The sequence below is a fragment of the Misgurnus anguillicaudatus genome, chromosome 3, assembly GCF_027580225.2.
Source record: "Misgurnus anguillicaudatus chromosome 3, ASM2758022v2, whole genome shotgun sequence".
In the NCBI taxonomy this organism is placed as follows: domain Eukaryota; kingdom Metazoa; phylum Chordata; class Actinopteri; order Cypriniformes; family Cobitidae; genus Misgurnus; species Misgurnus anguillicaudatus.
Genome location: NC_073339.2, coordinates 2,206,949 through 2,233,060, shown reverse-complemented (window position 1 = coordinate 2,233,060; position 26,112 = coordinate 2,206,949). Strand labels below are relative to the sequence as shown.

General features: G+C 37.0%; 1 protein-coding gene across 1 annotated transcript; it reads left to right on the top strand.

The window, feature by feature from the left end:
* The first annotated feature begins 17 nt into the window (after positions 1-17).
* LOC129445304 (uncharacterized) lies at positions 18-25,038 on the top strand. The gene is made up of 2 exons (XM_055206484.2): positions 18-397; positions 19,520-25,038. The coding sequence occupies exons 1-2, from the start codon at positions 148-150 to the stop codon at positions 21,280-21,282; spliced, it is 2,013 nt and encodes a 670-aa protein (XP_055062459.2). The 5' UTR covers positions 18-147; the 3' UTR covers positions 21,283-25,038.
* Positions 25,039-26,112: the final 1,074 nt, after the last annotated feature.

Genomic DNA, 26,112 nt, shown 5'->3' with positions numbered 1-26,112 from the left:
GAAGAAGAAGAAGAAGAAAGAAAGAAAGAAAGAGCGAGCGAGCGAGCGTGTGATGTGTTTGTGTATCCTCAGTGTTTTTCTCTCTTGAATGTTTTATTGAGTGTAAACAGACTCTCAAACTTTGTGTATTTTAGTGTTGATGATAAGATGGATGTGATGTGCTGTAAATCAGGAACTGATCAGGACTTACAGGATGATGAATCTACTGATCAAACCTCCACAGAGTCTCTGGATTCTGTCTGTAACGCTGGAGAACAGCAGCAGATCCTGCAGACCAAACTCAAGATGTGTTCAGTTAAACAGATGGACAGTGGGAACCAAATGCAGATTAAAACAGAAGCCATAGCAGATAAATATGAAGACAAACATCATGATGGTCATGATTCTATTCTCTCAGGTATGTCTCCTCAATTATAGTTGTATTTTTATTCTGTCATTGTTTGATAAAATGGAGTTTAAAGTCATAAACCAAAAAAAGAAGGTCAAAATCTTAAAGGAGAGATTGACATCTTTTTGAGGCATGTTGGCTTGTAAAAAAGACCCAAAAGGTTGTTTATCTCATTCTAGAAATGTTACCATATTTAATGCGATCTGGGAAATTTAAACAATTGTAGGTTAATAGTGGGAAAGCTGTGAGCGATTGTTTAAAAGCACCCTGGTTATAAACACATGTATGGTTTAATAGATTTAAACAGGGATTAACAATATGAAAAATAAAGAAATACAAATGTCATAGTTTTAATCAAGCGTGCCGCACAAGCCAAAACGTTTCGATCGCCCCCCCAGTGACTGGTCCCAGTATAGGTCATAAAGCCCGCCTCACCATGTTATTCAATAGGACTTGAGACCAACTAAAAAAATTAATTACACTTCAATTATCTTTTTTCCGAAGCTGGTTTCTGTCATTAACTGTAGTTTTTATCACGCTGATGTAAATTCAAGTGTTTGTTTTTAAAATAAGTTTGTTTTTAGTTACTTATTTAATAATATAAAACGGAGATGTCATGTCATGATTGACAGCTGTGATATCGTGTGATATGCACATTCTGCGAGAGCGAGGGCGGGGTTTTGACTTCGCGCCTTCCCTTCCTGCTCACTGCTGCGCATGACTGATCCCGAAATCGCTATTGCGCAGACTCAAGACCCAAGATGTCTGCGCCATATCGGAACACTGGCGGCTTCACTTTTCACCAATGGAAGAGAGCGAACAGGCGTCGTCCATCTTTTTTACAGTCTATGGTTTTAATAAACTTTACTAATTTTTTTAATCGGAGGCTGCCATTTTGTTTTTCATCACTATACATGACGTCAAAAGGTTGCAATAAAGCCTGTTGTATTAACGCTACAGTGAGGTAATTTCATAAAAAATACCGCATCAGAGAGCATACTTTCACAGAGAGTAACATACATGAAGAATACTACAGAAATCATGCTAATGAAAGATCAAAATGAAGGTGATAAGAGAAGTAAGAATGTGTGGAAAATTAACTATAGTATTTACCATAGTAAAATGTGGTAATGAAAACTGTTTTCTCTTTATCTGGAGCTTCTGTTTAATCCATAGACAGTAGTTCCTCACCAAAGAGGCTTATAAAAACATTCTGTTGTTTTCTTTTTCAAATTTGTGCAGTGAAACTGTTGTATAAAAGCAATATCGTCAGGGGCGTTGCACAAGATCTCGGGCCCTATACATAGGCAGTCCTGAGGGGCCCCCATGTCCCAACCCCATAATATATTCCAGACTTTTCAAGGGCCCTCTCTTCCTTTGGGGCCCTGGTAATCAGAACTGGTTTTACCCCCAGTCCGACGCCCCTGAATATCGTTATCGTAAGCGTGTGATATTGCTCTTTATTACACGGCTCTCTGGAATGCTTGATTCTGATTGGTCAGTTGAGACATTTGCAGGTTCGTTCTTTTCAAATAATATCCGCTCCAAAGTAATAACGCATAGCCGGTACTACTTGTATGCTTAAAATCCCTCCGCGACAACAAATATTACCGTTTGGCGCCATCTTGTGACAAACACTGGACAACCACAATTAACAATGGAAAATTTCGACATTAATTTTAACATGTACGGAAAAAAAAAAACATTTAAAGAGTGGATAGATTTGGACGATTCAAATGGTTCCCCAATTAAGACGAAAAAACGAACATTGAACTACGAAGAACAAACAAAGACAAGACACAGAGAGCTTACTGAGACTGAACTTGACTAAATAGAGCATGACAGCTACGAAGCCAACACACACAAAAAAATACAGAATGGCAATAAAACTTCTCAAATTGCTAAAAGAGAAAAAATGGGGACAGACAAGTAGCAGAAGCAGAGGATCTTAATAAGGTATTACAATCATTTTATGCATTTGTGCAAAGTTTCGCGGAAGGATAAAAATGTAAATTTAAAACAAATATGCCACTAAAATGTTTCAAATTCATATTCATGTCCATTTTTTTCCCTTATGTGCCAAGTAGCCGTGTAATAAGTGGGATAATGTAGACGCAGCCGGTAGTTATCGCGAAATAAGCCCCGACAGTGTGATACAAGACCCTCCGCTTCACGTCGGGTCCTGATCACACTGTCGGGGCTTATTTCCCAATAACTACCGGCTGCCTCTACATTATCCCTTACATATCAAGCCTGCATTCTTGTGCCACTGGCCTAGTCATAGTCGTGATGATATAGAGCGATATTGCTTCAAAAGTATACAAGTATTCATATTCGAGGTATCTTTTAAAGATGCGCTCTTTCCAACTTGTCACTTTAAATAACAATTTTTCTGCACTAAACAGTGAATTTTGCTTTGATATTTTGTTCTTTTATTATCATTTAATGAAAACTCAGTTTTGACAACAAAATGATATTTAATTAATTTTTTCCTGAAAATGTTCCAGTGTAACACATTGTTGTGGTCTTTTCCAGTCCCATCTGGGGTGCCACTTGTTGTGGTTTTCTTTTTGGGTTCTTTAAGAATAAAATACTAAAGCAGGAAGTTTAATTTTCAAAAGATAGACTTTTATTATCCAGACAAAAAAGCAGAGTCCTTCCTGGTGAACCAACTGAGGCCCCGAGAAGATCCTGCAAGATCAGCTTGCCTCTCTCTGTACTATGGTTGGTATATATGAATAGTTTCGTTCCAAAACGCAATAAATCCATTTTGACTAATTTCGGTAAAAACGTGTTTTCTATACCAAGAAAGTGACAAGATAAAAAACACTATTTTCTGTTACAAACTTTCACATAGCATCTTTAGGTTATAAAAACATAAAAGTTCAAATCCATAATTTGATTTTCAAAGATTTATACGAAAAACTGATTTCCCCCCCCCTCAAAATGCAATAAATCAATGAGGATTTTTTTTTTCAAAATGGTATAAATTTATTGAATCAATATTTAAATGTGCCTTCATCTTTGCCATGTTATATTCATTTAGTTGACTATAGTGGTATACACTGATTAAAAAAATAAACATTAATGGCATCAATCAAAACACTTACTTTGTCATATTAATAACACTGTCATTGCTGCTGTCATCCTTGGACCGTCATTGCTGAACTTTTTTGACAGCAATCAGTTTTAGCGTGCTCGATTTTCGCGTAAAATAATGTAACGTTTTTCATAAGATCCCCTGGGGTCAATGTGTTAACATGACAGAAACTATGCTGTCCTGTGAGAATTTCTCCGTCGCCCGATCGAGTGTCAGAGTGGCTTAAGTTTCTTCCTCGCCACAGAAAACCACCACAGGATTATCAAAGCCATTAAAAGTGCTATTTTATTTTTGTTTGTTTGTTTGTTGATCACGAAGTACAAAGTAGGTGTAGGAGCCTAAATGCAGTTAGTTGATAAATAATTTTAATTTATGCGTTAAATAGTAATTTTCATGATTCATTTATGTGGAGGATATTGAAGGGGCATATTTACAGTATTTACAGTTTAATGCAGTTAATATTTACAGTTATGTAAATTGTGTAAAAGTTATGAGTTAATTGTGTAATTATCTAAAATGTATGTGGATAATTTATAGTGCATTTATATTATTTGGGGATATTTTGAGAATAATACTTGTTATTGCACCTTTACCTTTGAAATGCACGGATATTTGATGACTAATACTCTCGCGAGATTGATAAACGAGAGTTGTGAAGTTTTACTGAAATTAAGTCAGGCAAGCGGATAGTGGAGCCGCATAGTTTTTGACCTTTCTCTCTCTTTGGTCGTTAAATAATCATTTTTTATTTACTGTAATATTCCTGTGCTGAAGTTTTTTGTTCCTTACCAAGTAAAGGATATAGTTTTTTCTACGAGTGGTATTGTGGATTATTGGATGTGGATTTTGGACGAAGGGAGTGGATAAAGCGTCAAGCTAGGGCTTCATTTATTGGAAATCTACAGTAGGATTCCGTGTGTATTCAAAGCGCCGCCATTGTTGTTTACAATGCGTGGAATGGTTCGCTGTAATTGGTGGAGCGGCTTTATTGCATACTGCAGAGAAGGAGGACTGGCATTTATTGCGTTTTGGGAAAAAGGGAGAAATGTAACAGAATAACACGGTGGATATTAGATTTTGTGTAAAATTAAGAATTTACTGACCTGATACAATACTGATTTTGGTGGTAACTCATTTTTTGTAAAAAAAAAAAGGTGTTTATTGCATTTTGGAACCAAACTCTTCATATAGGGTTCACTCTTAAGAAAAATGGTTCTATATAGTACCAAATAAGGGTTCTTCGGCTTGTAACAATAGCAGCACCCTTTCTGGTACTATATAGAACCCTTTTTTAGATGGTTCTATATAGAACCTTGCCTTGAAAAAGTGCTAAATAGAACCTCAGTGGTGCCCAGTGAACCGTTTCATTTATCAGCAGTCAGGAGGATTATTTTTTATTTGTTTTTTTCTTATTTATAGCACTTTATAAGGTTTAACAGTTTAAAAACAGAATTGCAAGACATCAGAACATACTTTTATTTTCACTTTTTCATTACATGAGGTGTCATACAATAATAAATATGTGCATTAAAATCACAATCAGAATAAATATATTAATTATTATGCAAATATAACAAATCACTACACAAATAAGATATGGATGTTAAATAACAGCTTCAAAATTAAATAAATTAACAATAGAATTTGGCAATTAAAATCATTTTAAATAGACAACAATTACATGAAATTAATACAATCATGACATGCAACATCAAAACATGCAAATGATAATAAATCCTGAATATTAACATATTATTGACATTACATTCAGATGTATACATTTTAGCACAAACAGATCGATGACATAGAATACAAATGAATTAACTGTAAAAATAAAAGTCAATAGGATTGTGTCAATGTTTGTAGAATCTCACCAAAAAAGGCCATATTATTTTGTTTGCTGGATCATTGTGCATACTCCAATACTCCATCCAATGTTCTTTGTTTTGTTGCAATGAAGTTGAACATATTGGGGCGGTTTCCCGGACAGGGATTAGACTAGTCCTAGACTTAAACACTTTTAAGAGCTCTCCAAACTGAAAACAACTTGCACTTACACATCTTAAAATACATCAGGGCCCTTTGTTTTACTTCAAAATGCACACAGGTAATGTTTTTAGTAAGGCATGTTTGTTAAAACTAGTTATATTTCCTAATTAAACTAAGGCCTAGTCCTGGATTAAGCTAATTCTGGTCCGGGAAACCGCCCCTTAGTCAGATAAGAGTAATATAAGAGATGGTCTGCCGTTGTCATGTTGATCTTGAGACGCAGGCTGTGATTAACACAGATCTTCATCACCTTGCAGTGGTCATCATCATACAAGGTTGAGCATCAGGCTGAACAAGATTTGGATCTGTTGGAGATGGGAGAAAGGATAAGACATGGAGACAAAACAAGTTAATATTAGCCTGGAATTTGCTTACATACTGTATTTGACAGAAGTTTTAATATGAGACTGCTCAAGATACCCGTTTTGTCAGTAAATGGGTGAATGCTTGGTAAAAGATTTATTTATATTTTGAATTCACTCAATTCACTGTTATCAAGCCAATGGCAGACCTGCAGAGCTTCACTCATGATCCACCTACAACAGATAGACAAAAATAATTCTGTTATCACAAGTAAATGTGCCACAAGATCACACACACAATCTCCAAAATGTTTAAACAGTAAATAACTATTATTTTAATGCCAGCATTGAAAGTAACATGCATACATCACCTTTTAAAACAGGATGTGTCTTTCCTATCAAGCAGTCATACGCACTCCCTTCACTCCCAGCATAAGTAAGATTACCTCACATACGAAAACTCTGAAATATCAATAAAAAAAAACTAAACACATGTTGTACCACATTCTTTTCATAATTAGTTTAATAAACTTAATGTAAAATATACATGTATATGCTTTATAACAAACACTATAACAAATCATTATCCTAAATCATTGTTAAAGCAGAGTCCCTGAAATATATCATTTAAAACAATATGAAGATTACCTGCTCAGTAAATATTATTATTTTAATGCCAGGATTGAAAGTAACATGCATACATCACCTTTAAAAATAGAATGTGTCTCTCGTATCAAGCGGTCATACGCACTGCCTTCACTCCCAGTAAGATTACCTCACATATGAAAACTCTGAAATATCAATAAAAAAACTAAACACATGTTGTACCACTAGGGATGGGTATTGTTTGGGTTTTTTTCGATACCGGTGCCAAATCGATACTTTTAAAACGGTTCCGGTGCCTAAACGGTGCCTAAAGCGGTACTTTTAAAAAAAGAGTCACAGAAAGATGGTAGATGAAAGTACAGCATAAAACACAATGAAAATTCTTCTCTGTTTGTCATTTGTTTATTAATGATTTGCCTAAAGCACCATCATCTTTTAAGACCTGTATTCTTGATTTCTTTTTTATGAAATTTTTGATTTGTGAATTAAATAAAATCTTCTCAACACTCCACTTTGAGCTCAGAAAAATGTTCTAAGATTGGTTGTTAATAATCTGTTCAATGATTGGTTAAGGCCTGCGCAGCTGCTAGAGAACTCTAGAGAAAGTTGCGCAATTGTGTGTCTCATAGTGTGGCTAATTAAACACACTTGGCAAATAGAGCAATAAAATACAGCGTCTTTTTCTCTTTATTTGGATTGACTGCTCATGCGAAATCCTCTTCGTGAAGTGCCCTTCAATGGCGCAAAACGGCATTTGGAATTCACCCAAAATATTTTCTTTTCGGCTTGTAAAACCATTCACGTTTTGACGCTTTCTGCTTGTCTCCGATGAACTTGACACTCGTGACTGCCGCGGGCCATCTCAGGCCAATATCAGCTTATATGCGTGTAATACTAATAAAAAAAACATACTAATAAAAACATAAGTGAGGTAATACGTTTTAGCAAATTCTCTGAAGGAATGTTACCATATAAAATATTTAATAGAAGAACAATGTCTAACACCTGTTAGTTCCGGTTAGGTGCGTTGGATGAAGAGACAATGAAGTCCACTAAACATTTATAAAAAAGGGAATATCCCGCACACTATTAAGTTGCAAAATTATGCTTTATGCAAGTTAATAATGTGCGGGATATTCCCTTTTTTTATAAACCATATAAAATATAAAATAAGCTGCCGTCAGATCAATTGCGGCATTCACGCGCTCCTCTGAGGATCTCATTTTCCAAATTGTTCTTTTAAGTCAGAATATAAAAATAACCTGGACATATATTCATACAAAATTTGTTCGATTTGTTTTATTAGGGATGTGCAGATGAGGATTTTTTCACATTTTAAACTTATTAAACACAGCGCATATTTTAAATGAAAATATATTTGGCAAAGAAGTTTAAAAGTTGGCTATTTAATCTTTAACATTAGATTATTTAATATTTCCATTTATTAATCAAATTAATTTTTAAAATGTTTGTTCATTATTACTCTTAACGAAAAACTCAACTCCAATAAAATAGTAGCTCCAATGACAAATTTGCTTATATTGCTTGTTTATTAATAAAACGAATTCGAGGGATGGTATCTGCGTTAAAACACAAATAAATGAAAGATTTAATTGACATAATTTTCATTACTACGAATGCTTATTTGTTCTTTTTTTTTATTAAAACAGAACAACAATAAAAATGTAAAATGACTCGCTTATATTAAACCAAACGTTTAACAAAAACGAATAGACGGAAAACATTTCATCCGCCCTATAACATAAATACTTCTAAGATCCTTAGATTTTTCAAAACAAATGATTGATAAAAAAATGGAAACCAATATAAAACTACAATAATGTAAAATATGAACAAACTCACATAAGCGAAGAAATCAAACTTGAATCCTCTGTATTATCAAATCTTTCCGACTTTCCCATTCACGTGAATTTTGTAAGTGAGGAAATTATTTACACCAGATATGAGTGCAGTATAATTTAACTAGCGAGTGTGCTGTGCTTGTGTGATTATGCTTTTTGCGCTACAGAGAGCAAAATACTTCAGTCAACCGTTCATGCATTAAGAGGCACCGAAATGAGGCACCGAAATCTGTGTTCTGATTCGGTCCGGTAGGTACCGCCCATATAGGCTTCGGTGCCATAATGGCACCGCGTTTCGGTACCCAACCCTATGTACCACATACTTCTGATAATTAGTTTAATAAACTTAAAGGGCCTATGGCAAACAGAGGTTAGCATTGCTACTTTGTAGGTGTGAGCAAAAATAGGTCGTTGAAATTTGGCCCTCTTTATGATGTCATAAGGAGCTCTTATTAGAATAATACCGCCCCCTTAATGTGCACTATCCAACCACAGCACTGCCATTTAGTGCAGAGAGAAAGAGAGAGAAAAGAAGGACTTGACAGCACAATTGAATTTCAATTACAACAAACCACCATCATTGTGATCAGTGTTTAGGAGAAAGAACCGCAGGCGCTTAGGAGGCTATAGTTCTCGCCCTGGGACGTCGGTCAGAACGCATGACAGGAGGCAGTTATCAATTTGACTAATTTACTGAAATCCTTCAACAGCACAGACATACATTAGACTTCCAATTGTACAGTGTAATAGGAGCTCAGCTTAGTATAATGTAGGTTTTCATTCAGTAGTTTAGAGGCGTGAATGTGTGTGGCTGCAATAAACAAAACAACAGTTTACTTGTACTATAAAACAACAAACAAGATTACAGGTTAACTAAGCACTGATCCTTATAAAGGTATATAAACTTAGCATTATGTCTGTCTCAATACAAATAAACAAAGTATAACTCGTAAATACAATGCTCTTAAGTACAAAATGTACAAAACAAATAACCAATAACCGTTTAAATAATAAAACCATGTCTAAATAGCAGGCATAAGAAGTCAGCAATTCCGTTAATCATCTACTAATGCCACAGGATTATGCATGACATTATACACATTTCCTATAAATGAATTTCCTAATGAAATACTTATTTGTTCCTAGATATACACATATGTCATCAACATTAAACATAAACGGAACAATAATAAACTCACTTTTCTCAAATGGACGCACACAATTCGTAAAAACCACCACAAACTCTGCACAGCAACTTTCCGACGATCTTTCCTGTCAGAGTGCCTCAGTTAATGAGATGCGGATTTCTCACGTGCACAATCAGTGCTGGCAGGTCCGTCAAAGACAGCTAGAGGGCGCCAAAGCCATACCTTTGTAACAATCAGTGTTTGCACTTCATCCGCTCATTTGCATTTTAAATGACACACCCAAAACGACACATTTTTGCTCAAACTTACAAAGTAGCAATTCTATCCTCTGTTTGCCATGGGCCCTTTAATGTACAATATACATGTCGTCGCTGCCCGATGAAACTCACGTATGTCCAAAGCGGTTACTTTTCAGGAAGTGAAAAAAACATCGTATTTCAAAAGCAGTTGAATGTAGCATTGTCATACTTGGTACGGCATCTTCCCAGCTAGAAATAAAAAGTTCTAAGAACGTTCCCTGAAAGTTCCCAATGTTCCCAAAAACATTCTGCCAACGTCAAAAGCGTCCAGTTTTTTTAAGTTCTAGGAACGTTTCTGTTGTCTGAACGTTAGAGTAATGTTACATTTTACCATTTTTAAACGCCACGACAATGTCACGCTCCAATGCCCACACAATGTTCAAAACAACAACCGTCCACTACATTGACCCGTTCAACTGCCATGCAAATGATAGAGAAACATTGCATTTTACCATTTTACAAAACACCACTTCTGAATGTTCAGTAAATACATTGCTGTAGAAAACACAATTCACTTACTAGGTTTAGGTGTTGATGTTTTGTTTAATTTAAAGTCACCATTATTGTGATTAGTATTTGTTTTAGTTGGACTCTTGACCCTTGACTTTTTGCTTGCTAGTTTTTTTCCTGGTTGTGTTAACTTTGTGTTAATGCACCACATTTGTTATTTAAAGTTAATAGTGTAATTCTGTGGTGCTTGGTACATAATGGTAAAGATCATCACCCAATTCATCCACCAATCAAAAATTCATCTTCTGCCAAAAATGTAAACGAGATCCAGTGCTTTCACAGCAGTTTGTCATTAAGGAGTTTTAGAAACTTTGGACAAAAATATCCGCTGTATAACTGGGACGCACAAACATCAAGAATCAGACCATGAATCTCAACCATGGTGACAATTAACTGAAACACTTCATGCTGCAATGCATGCTGGGTATTAACAAATTACAAATCTCATTCAGGACTCCCAGCATGCACTGCAGCATGGATAAATAAGGATTTTTTAAACAATTTTATTTGTCACCATGACTGAGATTCATAGTCTGATTCTTGATGTTTGTGCATCCCAATTATACAGTGGATATTTTTTGTCCAAAGTTTCTAAAACTCCTTAATGACAAACTGCTGTGAAAGCACTGGATCTCATTTACGTTTTTGACAGAAAATAAACTTTTGATTAGTAAATGAATTAGGTGATGATCTTTACCATTATGTACCAAGCACCACAGAATTACACTATTAACTTTCCATAACAAATGTGGTGTATTGACACAAAGTTAACACAACCAGGAAAAAAATAGCAAGCAAAAAGTCAAGTCTCAAGAGTCCAACTAAATCAAACACTAATCACAATAATGGTGACTTAAAATGAAACAAAACATCAACATCTTAACCTAATAAGTGAATTGTGTTACAGCAATTTATTTACTGAACATTCAGAAATAATGTTTTATAAAATAATAAAATGCAATGTTTCTCTATCATTTACATAACAATTAAACAAGTCAATATAATAAACAGTTGTTGTTTTAAACATTATGTGAACATTAAAACATGACATTGTCATAACGTTTAAAAATGGTAAATATAACATTACTCTAACGTTCAGACAACACAGAAACGTTCCTAGAACTTAAAGAAAACTGGACACTTTTAACGTTGGCAGAATGTTTTTGGGAACATTGGGAACTTTCAGGGAACGTTCTTAGAACTTTTTATTTCTAGCTGGGTACTCGGTTTCGAGGGGCAAGGGGAAGACGAAGACAAAGGGGAAGGGGTAAGACAGAGAAATGAGATTGGCCCTTAAACTATGCGGTAGACCTTCACAATGTATGCCTTACTTCTCCAACACATGATTGCAATGCATATTGATAAAAGAACAACCTAAATACATAATGGTAAACTAATTGATACACATAACCGGTTATATGCATATAGATTATACTTGATTTCTTTATATAAATCCTTCTTCATGACATCCAATGGTTATTCCCAGATTGCATCATATTATGAGGGGCCGTGCGGCTAAAAAAACATACTTCATTTATGAATACATATGTAAAAGCATGCATACACATATATAAACACTCGCATATACATGCATACTGTTGGATGTTTAAGCAAATACCTATGAAATACATGTGCATACTAATGTGAAATTCATACCAATACATCTTAAGTTAGTAATGCATACATATACACTTGTGAATAACTTGCATATACATGTAAACTTAATGCACGCATACACCTATAAAAACTGAAATATACATATAAACTTAATACACGCATACACATATAAACACTCGCATATAAATATAAACTTGATGCACGCAAACATATATAAACATTCGCACATACATATAAACTTTGTCCATGCATATACAACCATTAAACACTTGCATATATATGTAAACTTGATGCACGCATAAACATAAAAATACTGGCACATACATATAAAAAAACTTGCACATACATATAAACTTGATGCATGCATACACATAAAAACACTCGCACGTACATATAAACTTGACTCGCACGTACTTATGAACTTGATGCATGCATACATATAAAAACACTCGCACATACATATAAACTTGATGCACGCATACACCTATTAAACACTCGCATATACATACAAACTTTCAGTATAAAAGGAAGTCATTTCAGTGTAAAAGGAAGTCATTTCAGTGTAAAAGGAAGTCATTTCAGTGTAAAAGGAAGTCATTTCAGTGTAAAAGGAAGTCATTTCAGTGTAAAAGGAAGTCATTTCAGTGTAAAAGGAAGTCATTTCAGTGTAAAAGGAAGTCATTTCAGTGTAAAAGGAAGTCATTTCAGTGTAAAAGGAAGTCATTTCAGTGTAAAAGGAAGTCATTTCAGTGTAAAAGGAAGTCATTTCAGTGTAAAAGGAAGTCATTTCAGTGTAAAAGGAAGTCATTTCAGTGTAAAAGGAAGTCATTTCAGTGTAAAAGGAAGTCATTTCAGTGTAAAAGGAAGTCATTTCAGTGTAAAAGGAAGTCATTTCAGTGTAAAAGGAAGTCATTTCAGAATAAAAGTCTCGATGGAGAGCAGGAGCCAAGGTGACCGCAGCTACCATGAAGCAAGCGGGTGCACCGCTATATTTGATGTAACTTGCAGTAATTAACAAAAACATGAGCCTTATTTGACAGCAGCACTAATTGAACTATTTGATCGGATGCATTTGATATACAGACCGTGACCGGAATGCACTCACAAATCGCGCTGTTATTAGAAATCTTTAACTGTTTCCAGACTGAGCATGGACACAAACAAGCAGAAGACGTTTATAAAAGCAGCTGCCTATCAGCGTGTACGGAATCGAATCAAAACTTGACTTTTAGACCCGCAGTCTGCCTGTGCCATTCCACCCTAACCCGGACTGCAAATTAAATGTTAATATTATTCTACCCATTACAATAAATATTAACAGCTCACTCGCTGGATACCCGTATCCACCCGCCAGCCCGCGTGCAGGACTCTGACATGGAGTATGCCTAAATAAAAAAATCCCTGCCACCCATCTAGCCGACTCTTGTAACTCTTGTAATAGATTTTTGTGAATCTAGAAGAACTTAGACTATGATCAATCACATTACGTCCTGTAGGTTCGTTTGGAATGTGTCTGCCGCACAGCTCCAGTCAGGACAGATCAGCCACCAGCCAGATTAAAAGGTGGGCTTTGTTTAATAAAAAAAAATGTAATGCATTTCTTTATATTACAATAAATATGATGAACAAGTCACCCATTTATCAAGTAGGCCTATCGATTAATTATTTTTACTTAATCCTTTTTGCTTTTTACAGAAAGTAGAATAGGCACGCATATTCTAAATTTAACCAAAATAATGGCTGCGGCATTGAAGGAACTTTCCTGTTTTAGTGAAAAAGAAATAAGTTCTATTGCTGTTATTATGTATAGCATATATTGGTGATTTTTTGATAACAAATATGACAGTTTTAAACAAACTAAGTAGCCTATTTATTTATTTATTTATTGGCAAATACAGAACAACGAGGAACAAGTAGAAAAAAGGTAGGCGACACGCCTTTCTACCTTGCGACAAAAAGATTAATCATAGCCAACTTAGGCTAAATGTAATTTTAAAATTTCGTTAATTAAAAAAAAAAAGTAAACCGAAAGCCCATTGTTTATGCTTGTCAAATTTATGCTGACTCGGTCACAAAATTTCATCACGCAGTATTTGATATACAGTATTTATTTGTGTTAATGGAAAACAATATAGGCTATAGAAATTCGCGCTGAGTGACACGAAAAAGACAATCGTGATAATTAACACGAGAGAATAAAAAAGGAACATATTGTCAATAAATACGAATAAATAAATCTAATATTTCATGACAAAATGCCTTAAGATATTGTTGGTTCTGCATTCATCTAGCCAGCATAAATTTGACAATCATAAACAATGCGCTCTCGTTTTAAAAATGACATTTAATCCTTAAATCATAAAAGGGAGAAAGGCGTGTATCCTACCTTTACTTTCTCCTCATTGTTCTGCATTTGCTAATGAATAAATCAATACTTAGTTTGTTTAAAACTGTTACATTTGTTATAAAAAACAATTTTTTCCTTAATAAAAATAGCTTGTTTATTTTTTACTACACTGTAAAAAAATAATACGCTGGATTTACTTAAAAATATAGTTAATCATTTTTGCATCCACAAATTTTTTTTTTACTTGAAATTTTAACCAATTTCATACTTAAAATTCCATGTAATATTTACTTTAAAAAACGGATGCAAAAATGATGCACTATATTTTTAAGTAAATCCAACCTTTATTTTTTCAGTGTACTTTGAAAAAAATTATACACTGGGATTAATAAAAAAAATTAAATATAGGCCTAGTGCATTATTTTTGCATTTACTTTCCATGTAAGTAAGTTTTACATGAATTTTAAGCAATTTAAGCTTACATTTTTTTAAAGCAATTGCTTAAAGTTACATGTAAAACTTACTTTAAATGATGCAATTTAAGTTCAAGTTCAAGTTCAAGTTCATTTTATTTGTTAAGCGCTTTAAAAAAGGTTGAAACCATACCAAAGTGCTGTACATAATCAGGCATACAGTAAAAACATAATAGTAAGGCATAAAACTTAAAACACACGACAACACAAATTAACAGGCAGGATGTCCATGGCTAGTTAAATAATACAATAAAAAAAACATAAAAAATAAAATCAAAATAAACCCTTCGGTGTCAAGTAAAAGCACAATTAAAAAGAAAAGTTTTCAGCCTCTTTTTGAATTCTGATATTGTAGAAGCCGTTTTAATTGCCAAGGGTAACTTATTCCAAAGGGTAGGACCGGCTACAGCTAAGGCACGGTGACCTCTTGTCTTTAAGCGAGATTTAGGAACTTGCAAGAGGAACTGATCATTGGAACGAAGGCTCCTATTAGAGCTGTAACGAGAGAATATAGATAGATATGGGGGGGGGCGTGATTATTTAGAGATTTATACACCAATAGTAAAATTTTGAACTCAATGCGAAACTCCACAGGTAGCCAGTGCAATGATCTAAGAAGGGGTGTAACATGATCATATTTCTTGTAACCTTTCAGAAATTTAGCCGCTGCGTTTTGTACTAGTTGAAGTCGGGAAATTTGGGATTTTGCAATGCCATAATAGAGAGAGTTACAATAATCCAGCCGCGATGTCACGAAGGCATGGATAGCAGTCTCCAAGGAATGCTCAGACAAGAATGGTGTAATTTTAGAAAGTGAGCGGAGATGGAAAAAACTAGAGCTAACAACAGAGCTGATCTGTTTATCAAAGAATAGATTTGTGTCAAATATAACCCCAAGATTCTTTACATGGGGAACTGTGGTAGGATAAAAAGGCTGAAGGTCCGAAAAGTTGTGTGTTTAATTTAAGTAAATCTTATCCAGCTAATTATTTTTAACAGTATACAAGTCCACTGCCTAGTTAGTGATATATTTACTAAAATTATTCAAATAAATTAATTTAATTTCCTTTTTAAAAATATTACATGATAAATATTTAGTTGAATTTACTAAATAATGTGTTAATTTAGAATTACTCACCATTTCTGTGTTATTTTTTACTCAAATTTGGTTACAAAACAAGAATGTTTTTATAGAATTTACTTTTTTTTGTTAAATTTACTAAGCCACAAAATAATTTTTACAGTGTAAAATAAGAAAAATGAAGTCGGTAAAACCGCACACCCAGCTACACTCAAATCGAGTCAAAACGGTCTTGACTTTTAGACCCGCAGTCTGCAATCCACCCTAACCTGGACTGCAGGTGACATGTTAACTGCCCTCCTTCAGTGCCCACCAACCCCACCACCAGTAAATAAATAAATACATAAAATAAAAACAAGCACTTTAAACAAAAAGCACACAGAATTCTTATTTTTTATTGTTTTTCCTAGTGTTTCACAAAACACTAAAGTCTAAACCACCCTAAACCCTGAATTTGCAGCATTAATTTCTAGTCCTCCCCTCGCGAGTTGTTCTTGTTCAGGGCCTGTAAATGTCCATTGAAATATAGTTTAATGTATTTCATAAAATTAATGAAAGATATAAAATTATGATTTTTTGTTGAATTATCCCTTTTTCCAAATACGTATGTCATGATGCACAATCAAACTTTGAAAGTGAACAAAATCAATAACTTAAAAGTTTTTCTAAAAGTTTCCAGTAGTTATGAATGACATAACTGCATATGTTGCATGTATACTGTACATTGTATCCTTGGCACGTTTCTAATCCCCTTTTTATCCTGCTCAACTAAAGGCTTCCGTTAGACCGTTTGTTGTGACTCGTCTATAAGGTTTTTTACATTAAAGCTATAGAGTTTCTCCTGCGGACTTTTCCCCCTCGTGCTCGGGCAATACTGCGTTGGGTGCGTTGTCCGCATATCCCAGAGAAAAGGAGCAGTCTTCTCGATTTGCTCTCGTTGTAGCAGGCCCGGAGTGGCCATAGGGAAGACCGGGAGAATTCCTGGCCTCGAGGGCTGGTGTTGTCATGCCACCGGGTTGAAGGTTGCTGTCCCTAGGCTGCCAGCACTCACAGCAGCCCCCCAATTTGCGGGTGATGTCCCCACCGCTTTATGCCCAAGTTGATTGTGTCCCGAGTCCCGATCACTTATTGGAAGAATTCTTGCATTAGGGTCCATTAACATCTAAAACAAATGGAAAACGCAGGACGCGCCGCTTTCTTCTGGTTTTCAGTGCGCTCACGCGTCTATATTTGAGTGCGCTGGCTGCGCGTCTAGATTTAAAATGAACTTAAGCGCGATACGAGCGGCCTCTAAAAGGAAAATGATCTACAAACCGTATTTTATCGTCTATGAATAGTCATTATTCATATTTTATTGCAAGATGAACAAAAATCTATTTGATCCCAAAATCATCAGTTTATTGGAAAAAAGTACGTTTTATATGAATGAAGGTGATGTTTTCTCAAGTAAAACAAAATTTTGAAAGTCCATTATATATTTGTTCTTTTTTTGACACAAGGTATGCATACATTACGTTATTTGGCAATATATATATATATATATATAAGTAAAACAAATAATATAAGGATTTTTATTTTTCCATCTGTTTCTCCTGCATACTTGATAAATCTTACTTGTGTTTTGTATATCAGGGGGTTCCAAACTATTGCAAATATGTTTTTACAAGACCTACCATTTTTTTTTATAGAAATATAGGGGAAAACACATTTGTTCCCTTTTAGTATTTTTGAATAAGTTTACTTAAATAATATTAAAATACCTAGGGCTGCACGATTATGGCAAAAATCATAATTGTTTGGGCTAGTATACTGTATATAAAATAATAATATATAACAAATACTGTATATCAAATACTGTGTGACGAAATTTTGTGACCGAGTCAGCATAAATTTGACAAGCATAAACAATGGGCTTTCGGTTTGAAAAAATATTCAATTAAAGAAATTTTTAAATTACATTTAGCCTAAGTTGGCTATGATTAATCTTTTTGTCGTAAGGTAGAAAGGCGTGTCGCCTACCTTTTTACTTGTTCCTCTTTGTTCTGTATTTGCCAATAAATAAATAAATAAATAAATAGGCTACTTAGTTTGTTTAAAACTGTCATATTTGTTATCAAAAAATCACCAATATATGCTACATAATAACAGCAATAGAACTTATTTCTTTTTCACTAAAACAGGAAAGTTCCTTCAACGCCACAGCCATTATTTTGGTTACATTTAGAATATGCGTGCCTATTCTACTTTTTTGTAAAAGGCAAAAGGGATTAAGTAAAAATAATTAATCGATACTTGATAAATGGGTGACTTGTTCATCATATTTATTGTAATATAAAGAAATGCATTACATTTTTTTTTATTAAACAAAGCCCACCTTTTAATCTCGCTGGTGGCTGATCTGTCCTGACTGGAGCTGTGCGGCAGACACATTCCAAACGAACCTACAGGACGTAATGTGATAGACTATGATCGAGGTCCTTCTAGATTCACAAAAGTCTATTACAAGAGTTACAAGAGTCGGCTAGATGGGTGGCAGGGATTTTTTTATTTAGGCATACTCCATGTCAGAGTCCTGCACGCGGGCTGGCGGGTGGATACGGGTATCCAGGGAGTGAGCTGTTAATATTTATTGTAATGGGTAGAATAATATTAACATTTAATTTGCAGACCGGGTGGAATGGCACAAGCAGACTGCGGGTCTAAAAGTCAAGTTTTGATTCGATTCCGTACACGCTGATAGGCAGCTGCTTTTATAAACGTCTTCTGCTTGTTTGTGTCCATGCTCAGTCTGGAAACAGTTAAAGATTTCTAATAACAGCGCGATTTGTGAGTGCATTCCGGTCACGGTCTGTATATCAAATGCATCCGATCAAATAGTTCAATTAGTGCTGCTGTCAAATAAGGCTCGGGTTTTTGTTAATTACTGCAAGTTACATCAAATATAGCGGTGCACCCGCTTGCTTCATGGTAGCTGCGGTCACCTTGGCTCCTGCTCTCCATCGAGACTTTTATTCTGAAATGACTTCCTTTTACACTGAAATGACTTCCTTTTACACTGAAATGACTTCCTTTTACACGGAAATGACTTCCTTTTACACGGAAATGACTTCCTTTTACACGGAAATGACTTCCTTTTATACTGAAATGACTTCCTTTTATACTGAAAGTTTGTATGTATATGCGAGTGTTTAATAGGTGTATGCGTGCATCAAGTTTATATTTATATGCGAGTGTTTATATGTGTATGCGTGTATTGAGTTTATATGTATATTTCAGTTTTTATAGGTGTATGCGTGCATTAAGTTTACATGTATATTCAAGTTATTCACAAGTGTATATGTATGCATTACTAACTTAAGATGTATTGGTATGAATTTCACATTAGTATGCACATGTATTTCATAGGTATTTGCTTAAACATCCAACAGTATGCATGTATATGCGAGTGTTTATATATGTGTATGCATGCTTTTACATATGTATTCATAAGTGAAGTATGTTTTTTTAGCCGCACGGCCCCTCATATCATATTTAATGCAATACGGATTGTGAAAGATGTACAACTACAAAATTGTTATCTTTTTAGCTGTGTATGTTACCATAATTTGGTTTATTTGATGTGCAATGACCCAGAGCTGTCTTCTGTCTCTGTGTGAATATAGAAAAAGATACAGCATCTCAATTCATCTTTCTTTGTGTAAATAAAAAATCATTTAATTGTTTCGTGTTTCTTTCAGATGTAAAGAGTGAATTATGTTTGGATGAAGAAATAACGTCCTTGACTCTTTCCTGCATCCCTGGTGGAGAGACATTGAGCTCACAGAGACATTTAAAGAGAAAACACACAGAAGAGAAACTCTTCACCTACACCAGATCTGAGATCAGCTTTACTACCTTACAAGAGAAGAAACTTCATTCACAAGAGCACAGAGAGAAGAGGCAGTTTCACTGTGAGCAGTGTGGGAAGGGTTTTGGCTCCTTATCTCATCTGAGACTTCACATGAGGACACACAATGCTAAAAGGCCTTTCTACTGCACTGAATGTGGCTGTTACTTCAGCACCAAAGGAAATCTTGATGTTCATCAGAGAATTCACACAGGAGAAAAACCATACGAGTGTCCTCACTGTGAGAAGAGATTCAGCCAAAAATCGAATTTAAGGAAACATGTGTTTACACACACCAGTGACAGTCCGTATCAGTGCAGTGAATGTGGAAAAACCTTTAGGAATTCAGGTAATTTAAAATCACACCAGAATATTCACTCTGAAGAGAAGCCCTTTCAATGTTTACACTGCGATAAACGTTTCAATCATAAAACTACTCTTACAGACCATCAGAGAGTTCACACTGGAGAGAAACCTCATTACTGTAGTGTCTGTGAGAAGAGTTTCAGTCAACGTCAACATTTAGTGAGACACCAGAGAATTCATACAGGTGAAAAACCTTACAAATGCTCTCATTGTGAGAAGACGTTTACTCAGTCAGGTTCCTTAAAAGCCCATCAGAGACTTCACACTGGAGAGAAACCTTACAAATGCTCTCAGTGTGAGGAGACGTTTTCTCAGTCATGTTCCTTAAAAGCCCATCAGAGACTTCATACAGGAGGGCACAGCGAGAAGAAGCAGCTGAGGTTTGACTGTGAGCAGTGTGGGGAGGATTTTGGCTCCTTATCTCATTTGAGACTTCACATGAGGACACACAATGCTGAAAAGCCTTTCTACTGCACTGAATGTGGCCATTACTTCAGAACCAAAGGATCCCTTAATGTTCATAAAAGAATTCACACAGGAGAAAAACCATACAAGTGTCCTCACTGTGAGAAGAGATTCAGCCAAAAATCTAATTTAAGGACACATGTGTTTACACACACCAATGAGAAACCGTATCACACCAATGAGAAACCGTATCAGTGCAGTGAATGTGGAAAAACCTTTAGGAATTCAGGTCATTTAAAATCACACCAGAATATTCACTCTGAAGAGAAACTCTTTCAATGTTTACACTGCGATAAACGTTTCAATCATAAAACTAATCTTACAGCCCATCAAAGAGTTCACACTGGAGAGAAACCTCATTACTGTGAAGTCTGTGAGAAGAGTTTCAGTCAACGTGAACATTTAGTGAGACACCAGAGAACTCATACAGGTGAAAAACCTTACAAATGCTCTCAGTGTGAGAAGACGTTTGCTCATTCATCTCACTTTAAAGCCCATCAAAAACTTCATACTGGAGTTAAACCTCATCACTGTAGTGTCTGTGGAAAGAGTTTCAGTCGACATGACAATTTAGTGTCACACCAGATAATTCATACAGGTGAAAAACCTTACAAATGCGCTCGGTGTGAGAAGACGTTTGCTCAATCAGGTTCCTTAAAAACCCATCAGAGAGTTCACACTGGAGAGAAACCTTACGTCTGCTTGATCTGTGAGAAGAAATTCACTCATGCCAAAAGTCTTCAAAGTCATCAGAAGGAACATACTGATGAACAAATACACTGAAATCATCATAGCATCTAAAAGTCTTTCCAAAATGACAGTGTGGTCCTTTTCTGCATGAATGTTCAACGTTATAACATGCTATAAAAACAATAGCTTTTATTATTAATGATTTGTACATTGACCTCAGTTATTTGCGACGAAAAAACATGTTCCCTTTCAATACGGTTCACTTCGCATTGCGTCAGTAGCTGACGCTATGGGGGAAACTCCTGTTTGCTCGGCGATTGAGGCCTTTTGGTTAGCGTCTGTAGGGAGTTGCAGACAAATGGCGTTTGAGCCGGCGGGGGTGGCGGGGTTTGTGCCCTTTATAAGTCCAGGTCGAACGCAGAAACTCACCATTTTTCTCCTTCAGCGCGAACATCTCGCCCCGGATCCATGCCCCGGTGTCTTCCCCTGCCACTTTCCGGATCTAAAAGAGCTGAGTTTCCTAGAGCAAATGTCCTCTAAAAGAGCAGAAGCGTGTTGTTATAATGTCGCTTCGGCATTGTGGCTCCTGCAGAGCTCCTTTGCCAATGGAGTAGATCCACTCTGAGTGCATCACCTGCCTGGGTTCCACCCACGCTAAGACAGCGGTCATCAAGGCCGACTGTACCACTGCGAGCATTTCCCTCTCGCTGTGCTGCGCGCTCGCGTCACAGCCTTTAGAGGCACCGCTTCCCGTGCTCCCCCGCCTAAAAAGCAGCGGAGCTGTGAACCTGAAAGATGTCTGGATGACGAGCTCACGCCGGCTCAGCGTGCTCACTCTCCTCGCCGTCAACATGTTAAGTTAACCCACGAGTACCAGCGCCTCATGCCGCGCACCAGTGGTATGGTCTTGTCCGGCGGATTTGACAACATGGTGGAGCTCACAGCATCCGCCTCCGAGCTTGAGGAGGCGCCGGCTGTGTTCAGGCTCCAACTCATCAGTAGCGGACAAGGCACGCCAACAACCCAGCGTGACCCCAAAACGAAAGCAAACAAAGCTCTTTCTCTCTCTCCCGAGCTTCCAGGTCTACGTCCGACCTTTATAGTAGTGACGCTTATCCAGGTGTACATTGTAATGATGGTAGACAGCCAGCAGCACCCCCCTGAGAGAAAATAGCGGAGAAAGTAAAAGGAAAAACAACAAAAGAAAACACAGAATCCTCGGAACACGTAAAGCGCTTTGGCCGGCCCACCCTCGAAAGTTCTGCATGCTTCAGTCTCCTGGGGCGCTGGACACACCCTCGCTGCAATAGCGAAACAAATTTTTTTACCTTTTCACAAAAAGAACAAATTTCCTCCTCCATGCACACACACATGGCTCACCGGCCATAATCACATCGACGCTCGCCGTAAAACTTCACGTTTCGCAATCCATCCCCGGTATGCCGGGCTGGATTCTAAACCTAATTTAAAATGGTTGCTCGCTTCAATTTGCTCGCAGACTACCCAGGTTTCATGGCATTCCCCACACCACAGTCTCAGACGATCGCATACAGATCCTCAGAGACGAGGTGCGCTCTTTACTATTAGGACGCTTATAGAGATGGTCCCGGCAGCGCAAAGCGAGTCAGGCTTTTACAGCCGTTATGTTCTTGTTCCAAAGAAAGACGGCAGCCTCAGACTGATATTAGACCTACGCATTTTGAACCGCGCTGTCGTCAGATGGCCTTTCAAATTGTTAACAACCAAACGAATTATGGCATTAATTCAGCCAGGCGACTGGTTTATATCAGTGGATCTAAAAGACGCTTATTTTCATATCCCAATAGACCCCTTCACGGTTCACGTCACAGGCGGTTCCCACTGCGCATGTCGGGGTCAGAAAAATCATTACAGCAGATTGAGTTGCGTATTATCCGGTATCGTCAAAAATGCCTACTTACGTTGTGGGCTGTGAAAATCGCATCAGGTCTTCCGTTAAGTTTTCGCGATTCATGCACAATCTCAAAAACAAAAAAATACAACATCTACGTCTGCAAGCAATTAACGTGCAGACTGGGACAATGCAAATATCAAAGAGGCTTGTGTTTGTTGTGCTCACTTCATTTGAGGTAAATCATCATTTTTCAGCCATGTTAGATTAAATTATAAAGCCTAAATGGTATGAACAGTTTGACCCCATGCTGCACGCGCACCTGATCGTCATTCAATGTTTACAAACCTTGAAGGGGTTTATAGCCCCTCACCACAGACCGCTCCTGAGATTCGCATTCGACGGGACAGCATACCAATACAAAGTGCTGTTTTTTGGATTATCTTTGGCACCACACACATTTACCAAATGTGTGGATGCTGCTCTCGCTCTGCTGAGACAGTGCAGCATCCGCATATTGAATTACCTTGACGATTTGCTCATCTTAGCCCAGTCAGAGAGGGAAATTCTTGTGCACAGATCCGTTATACTCCAGCATTTGGATAATTTAGGGTTCAGAATCGCCTCTATCAGAGCGCAAGCGTGGCTGATGCCGAAGCGGGCACTTGCGGTCAGACGCGCAGCGATATCGTTCAGAGCGGGCGCACGCTTCCCCCTCAAATGATTTCAAAAAATGCTGGGTCTCAGTGCAGGAGAAAAGTGGTGACGACGGATGCGTCTATGACGGACTGGGGTGTGCACTGCGACGGCGAGCCTGCCTTTGGTGCGTGGAACAGCCGATTATCTCGGCTACACATCAACCACCTCCAGATGTGGGCGGTGATTCTAGCGCTACGATATTTTCGACCGAAACTCCAACATCACGTTTTAGTGCGGTCGTAACACGCTTCTATAGCCGGTCACTCTAAGGAATTTAATGACAAGATCATGCTTTCCAATAGAGGTGTGCGTAGACTTAACCTACCGCGACCGTGCACTGTTCCATTATGGGATTTATCCACGGTCCTGAAAGCGCTATGCAGTCCTCCCTTCGAGACCCTTCTCCTTGCGTTGGCGTTGGTCAAACGGGTGGGCACGCCGCTCTGCATTAAGGCTCACTCTATGCGTGGAATGGCTTCATGGTGGGCAAGGTCTACAGGGATTTATATTTTAGACATTTGGGACGCAGCCGGCTGGTCCTCGCCGTCCACATTTGTCAGATTTAACAACTTAGAAGTCCCGGCCTTGCAATCGCAGGTTCTATTGGCCTGATTACATATGTATGCATTCACGGTGTGCTCGGATAAACCACCTGTATGCTCACTATTTATGTTTATCTGTATACTGATGCAGTGGGAGGAGAACCGTATTGAAAGGGAACGATAAGGTTACTCACGTAACCCTGGTTCCCTGAAATAACAGGAACGAGCATTGCTTAGCTGGCCATGCTTAAAACGTCACAGAGCCAGAGTTATTTGACTGCGCACTTCAGTCGAATGGTGGTGAGTTTCTGCGTTCGACCCGGACTTGTGAAGGGCGTAGACCCCGGCCCTTTCGCGGGCTCAAACGCCATTTGTCTGTGGTTTTTGCAGATGTTGACCAGTGGGCTTCAATCGCGGAGTGAACAGGCGTTTCCCCCATAGCATCAATGCATCCCCCATAGCAGACAATGCTTGTTCACGTTATTTCAAGGAACCCCTTCAGTGTGATACATGATCAGAGTATCGGGGGTTTCTGCCATAACAACCTGCTGCCTATACATTATCCCTTACATATTATATGCATTTTATTCTATCTAGTTATTCTATTCTACATTATTTTTTTTTATATTATTAAAATCTTATGTTGCCACTGTATTGTCTTTAAATGCTGATTTGAGCCTTCGATGGACTACATTGCAAAGTTTTTATTAAAATCATGATAATGTTGTAAAACAATAAGTGTCCACTCTCTGTTTCTGATATAATAACACCTCCTAAATCTGCTTCTAGTCAGACAAAGTTGGTCCGAGCATTGACAGTGCATTATTCAATAAAGCATCTTTATTTTATAATAATAATAATAATAATAATAATAGATTTTATTTGTAAACATGTATGGCTAATCTCAAAGTGCTACAGTAAATGTCATAAAAATATCATAAAAAACTGGTAAAACATCAATAAACACTGCACAAATATTTTGTAATGTTTAAAACGGTTAATTAAAATTCATAGGTTCTGCTGAACCGAAATGTTTTAGTCCTGGGGGGGGAGTCGGTGAGTTGTTTAATGGAGAGATCGGGTTGTGGTTTGTATGGTGACTAGTTATTTCAGTTACACTGCAAAATCCCGGGAGTTAAATTAACACTGCTCAGTGTTTATATAGGTCCACTCTCCAGAGTGTTAAAAAAGTAACACCGGAGAGAGTTAAAAGCTACAATCTGTGACTTTATCCTCTCTATCACCATCTCTGTTTGAAACCTAAAATTGCATTTTACATCTTACTTGTAGAGTTATTTTCTTAACTTAGCTTTAGATGTTGGCTGTTTCATTTAAAGTCACCATTATTGTGATCAGTGGTTGTTTTAGTTGGACTCTTGAGTCTTGGTCTTAGCTTTTCAACTTTTTTTGGCTGTTATAATTGCATGTGTTAAAAACATGTTTCATCGGGATCCTTGCAGCGCTATTTTGGATATATTGCAGTCTCTGCAGGTTTTTATTAGAGATCCCGATGAGAAGTGCATTACAGTAATCCAGTCTGGAGGAGATAAAGGCATGGACCAGCTTTTCAGCATCTGCTAAGGTGAGTGTGGAACAGAGATTTGCAATATTTCTGAGATGGTAGAAGGAAATATTGCAGAGGTTTTTGATGTGTGCTTCGAAGGTGAGTTGTGGGTCAAATCTTACACTAAGATTGGTGACAGTTGTGGCGAGGGGAATGACATGACCAGAGATAGTTATACCGGTTATGGAGGAGGACTTGGTCTGGTGTGAGGTGCCAACAAGAATTGCCTCAGTTTTGGAACTATTTAA